The sequence below is a fragment of the Trachypithecus francoisi genome, unplaced genomic scaffold (assembly GCF_009764315.1).
Source record: "Trachypithecus francoisi isolate TF-2019V2 unplaced genomic scaffold, Tfra_2.0 Lachesis_group10, whole genome shotgun sequence".
Classification (NCBI taxonomy): Eukaryota; Metazoa; Chordata; class Mammalia; order Primates; family Cercopithecidae; genus Trachypithecus; species Trachypithecus francoisi.
Genome location: NW_022681455.1, coordinates 99,574,192 through 99,578,644, shown reverse-complemented (window position 1 = coordinate 99,578,644; position 4,453 = coordinate 99,574,192). Strand labels below are relative to the sequence as shown.

Sequence of the window (4,453 nt, the reverse complement as noted above, 5' to 3'; positions counted from 1 at the left end):
AACCTTAAGCAATATTGACCACAGAAAAGAATAGAATGAGGAACAAAAAGAATGAATATGTTATTCATCTTTGTTCTAGTCTTTCTACTTGTTAATTGCCCCAATAAACGTCAAAATTAATTTCTGAATAAGACTTGAACAAATTATTTCAAGAAAGTTGATTTATTACCAAGATTTCATGTACAATATGCAAGAAAACACAACAGGTAAATGGGTTTCACAAAGAGCACATTGATGGATAACATGAAGGGATAGAAATAACCAAAAAACAAAAACATGTAACTGAGTGGTTCTCATGAGGATACCCTCAGGGATTTGGGAGGTCCCTTTAACATACCTGGGTTTGAGTACATCTGCTGAACCACCGGAGAGTGTTATGGAGGCCTACGAGCAGGTCCAAAAGGGACCCCTGAAGCTGAAAGGCGTCGCAGAGCTGGGAGTGACCAAGCGGAAGAAGAAAAAGAAGGACAAAGACAAAGCGAAACTCCTGGAAGCAATGGGAACGAGCAAAAAGAACGAGGAGGAGAAGCGGCGCGGCCTGGACAAGCGGACCCCGGCCCAGGCGGCCTTCGAGAAAATGCAGGAGAAGCGGCAAATGGAAAGGATCCTAAAGAAAGCATCCAAAACCCACAAGCAGAGAGTGGAGGACTTCAACAGACACCTGGACACACTCACGGAGCATTATGACATTCCCAAAGTCAGCTGGACGAAGTAGCCACCTGCCCCGGTGCGGAGCAGCGTCGGGGACTCGCAAAAGGCCGCCCTGGGGTTGTGTGTGTTTCCTTTGGTATATTCTAGAAACACGGCCTTACGCACACCTTGCATCTTCTGCTACAGACTGCTTTTCGAAGCTGTGTACCCTCATTCTGGAACTTGATTAAAGTAAGATTGTCCTTGTACTCAGTTTAGGTTCTTGGCAACGTACAGAAGATACACCCTTTTCGTTTGGATGGAAAGTTTCTCAGTTTATCCAGAGGTAAAGCCCACTGTGTGTCCGTGCCATGTAAAAATGTTTTCACCCCTGAGTTGCATCTAACGCTGTGAGGCCAGCCAGCTGTCTTCTCCTGGATGAGACAGACTCCAGAGGATAAGGAGCTAGCGCCATGGTGGCCTGCAGCGTGCAGAGCCCCACAGGACCCAGCGTGGGCGCCCTTCTGAGCTTCCTCTAGCTTGGGCCTATGCTGTCCCCCGCAGGCCCCAGGAAAGTCACTTGCAACTCTGTGGCCTTCAGACTTCCTCCTCAGCCACCTGGCCACTGAGACAGTGCAGCCTGGGTAGCAGAACAGCCACATAAGGCAAGAATGGATCGGACACACCTTGTCCTTTCTGAGTCCGTTCCCCAAAACCCTCCTTCCAGGTACTTCTAATGGGTGTTTCCAAAGCAGACGTTGCTAATGCATCACAGCGTTCTTTGAAATGAAACCCAGACAGCCTGCCTCTCAGTCCTCAGCTGGGGGCTCCTAGCAGCCTCTTGTATTTACTCAGAGTAAATCACATGGATCCTGTTTGGCATTCCTGCCCTACGGATGCCTCAGGGGTGACAGGACCAGGGCAGAGCCCCAGTACAAACAGGCAAGGCTGCAGCCAAATGGGAGGGCCCAGGTGTTCGTGTTGGAGGGCTGGGATCTTGTAGGGCCTGTGCGTCCTGGTTGAGGATCAAACCACATATACTATTGGGAGAAAAGATCTCTGTCAACATAGATACTGAAAGAATAATGAGGCAGAAGAGAAAAACCAAGTGTAGAGTTTGGGGTTGTCCTGTGTAAATTACACAATAAAGCAAAAGCCAGTTAAAAAAAAAAAAAAAAAAAAAAAAAAAAAAAAAAAAACATACCGGTTTACTCTCGAACCCCAAGAGATGGCCCTGATTCTCTCAAGCAGAAAAAACACATCTTGAAGCTATGCTCTCCAATTATTTCAGTCGAGCACACAATACAAATAGCTCTTAGGGTGACCTGAAATATCTGAAAGTTTGCAGGCCTGCTTTAAAAAACATTTACCTCTGCCAGATTTTATAAAATGTCATTTCAATTATTTTTGCACAATAGAATTGAAGAAACAACATTTCCTTGATTAGCTTGACATGTGGTAATTTGGGTAGAGTTTAATTTTATTTGTCCTTGACTAGAACAAATTGTCTCCCTGCCCTTGTTTATACAAAGTGCTGTTATTTTTTTTCTCCTTCATTTGTATAATCTGTGGCTTGGTTTTATTTTAAATGCTGGTAATTGGTACATTGAGGCAGACTTTAACTGCATCAAATTCACAACTAAGAAAGCAAAGTGATGCGTGGAGGAGAGGGGGCATAGATCCAACACATACATGAGACCTGTTAAACAAAAGCCAAAGATAATTAAAAGCAAAAAGAAAAGAAACTCCTGACAGAACAACGAACTAGCAAAGAGTTTCCAACTTTAGAAAAAAAAGAAAACTGAAGAGGAAATATTTCTACCATATGGCTTCAATTGTATTTTACATTGAAGAATATTTACTCACTCTCAAATCTAGACATCTGTAAGTTAAGACCAGGGGAGACTCTAATACTCTGGCCTTAACCTCATGGGAAAAGTTTACATGTGAAGTTATAAGTCTGCTTTAAAGAGTATTGTCACATTAAATGATGTTCAGAAATGGCAATTAGCCTGGAGAACATGTAAACACATATACTATTGTGAATTTAGATGTAAATTTTATTCCCTTTATTACGTTACATTTAATGAAACCATACTGGAGTAGATTATGGAATCAAAGAAAACCTGGAGTGTAAAAGTCAGCTCAGAGGCTACTCCAATCCATAAAATGTTTTTTCCTCTCTCTGACACATTTCATTCTTATTTGGTTGACTTAAATTTTATTCCATGTCAATTTGGCCTTTGTATGTAGTATCCTAGATGGATTCTTTCATATAAAGGCTCAGTACTGAACAGAAAAAAATTTTAAAAGAAAAGGGAATTTACTGAGCACCTACTGTGGGCTAGTCACTCTTTTAAGACTTTCACATATGTTAAGTGTTGTAGTCCTCATAATCAAAATTTACACTTATTTGATTCATATTTATACTTTTTGCTTTTAGATTTTATTTTTGATAAAAATTAATAGATGTTCCCCCATAGAAATCTTGGAAAGATATTCAGAGGGAACTATGAATTATCTATAATCTACAGTCTACATATAATCATGATTAAGCTTATATTCATTTTTCAGGTGGATGTCTTCATTTTTAATGTAATTGGAATCATACAGGTTATGCAGTTTCTTGCCCTTCAATTTTCGCTGAAATTATATCATCAGCATTTTCCTATGTCATTTTGAATTCTCCATCCATGATTTTCAAGGGCCCATTATGTTTCATTATTTGGTTGTACCATAATTAGTCTAACCTCTCTAGTATTTTGGGGGGCATGTAATTTACTGAGATTCTTACCTCCTATGAAACCAGAATGCATCTACAAATAATAACACTGTGAACTGCTATGGTCACCGCCTCCCTTTCAAGGTTACTGCTGTAACCCAATTGAAGTCTAAATGTTGGCACAAAAAGTAAGTGAGCAGGAGATGAAGGGCTAGGGACAGCATAGAGAGGTATTGAGAAGAAAACGTCAGACAGATACACAGTACTCTGGCCCTATTATTTACTCTATTATTCTAGACAAAATTTAAAAGAGCTAGGTTCAAAACATCCAGCCGTTTGTGTCCTGGGCTCCAGGTCTTCCTGAGGCCAGTTAAACTGGTGCACACCTCAGTAAACTCCTAATATAAATTCTTTTCTGAGGGGCAATATATTTTTGTCAGATTGCTTTGTACCTTATGACCAAAGAGGCCCAAATGAACAAAATATTTAGTGTCTATAACAAAGATGATAACTTTTCTTATTAGGGTTCTCAGAGAAACAGAACCAATAGAAAACACGCATCTATATAAACACACACATATATATATATATATCCTGTCATATATAAATAATAATTATCATATACAAATATATAAGAAAATGTATTATGAGGAATTGGCTTATGTAATTATGGAGACTGAAAAGTCCCAAATCTGCCATCTGTAAGCTGGAGACCCAGTGAAATCCAGGGGTGAAATTCAATCTGAATCTGAAGGCTTGAGAACCAGGTAAGCCAGTGGTATAAATCCCACTCTGAGTGGGGATTCCAAAGGACAAATGGAGGGAAGGGTACAAGAGTTGAGAAACTACCTCTGGGGTACTGTGTTCACTATTTGGACAATAGGATCAATAGAAGTCCAAACCTCAGCATCATGCAATACACCCTTGAAATAAACCTGCATCTGCACCTCCTAAATCTAAAATAAAAGCAGAAATTTTAAAAAGAAAATGAAAGGAAACAGTTCACAGTGTTACCATTTGTAGATGCCTTCTGGTTTCGTAGGAAGAATCTCAGAAAAATATGTGTCCCCCAAAATACCAGAGATGTTAGGCTAATTGTGA

General features: G+C 40.1%; 1 protein-coding gene across 1 annotated transcript; it reads left to right on the top strand.

The window, feature by feature from the left end:
• The first annotated feature begins 351 nt into the window (after positions 1 to 351).
• LOC117087888 (protein FAM32A) lies at positions 352 to 1,793 on the top strand. Its single transcript, XM_033218667.1, has one exon. The coding sequence runs from the start codon at positions 377 to 379 to the stop codon at positions 713 to 715; it is 339 nt and encodes a 112-aa protein (XP_033074558.1). The 5' UTR covers positions 352 to 376; the 3' UTR covers positions 716 to 1,793.
• Positions 1,794 to 4,453: the final 2,660 nt, after the last annotated feature.

Excerpts from the sequence above, each read along its gene's own strand:
- LOC117087888 (XM_033218667.1), top strand. The coding sequence starts at position 377 with ATGGAGGCCTACGAGCAGGTCCAAAAGGGACCCCTGAAGCTGAAAGGC.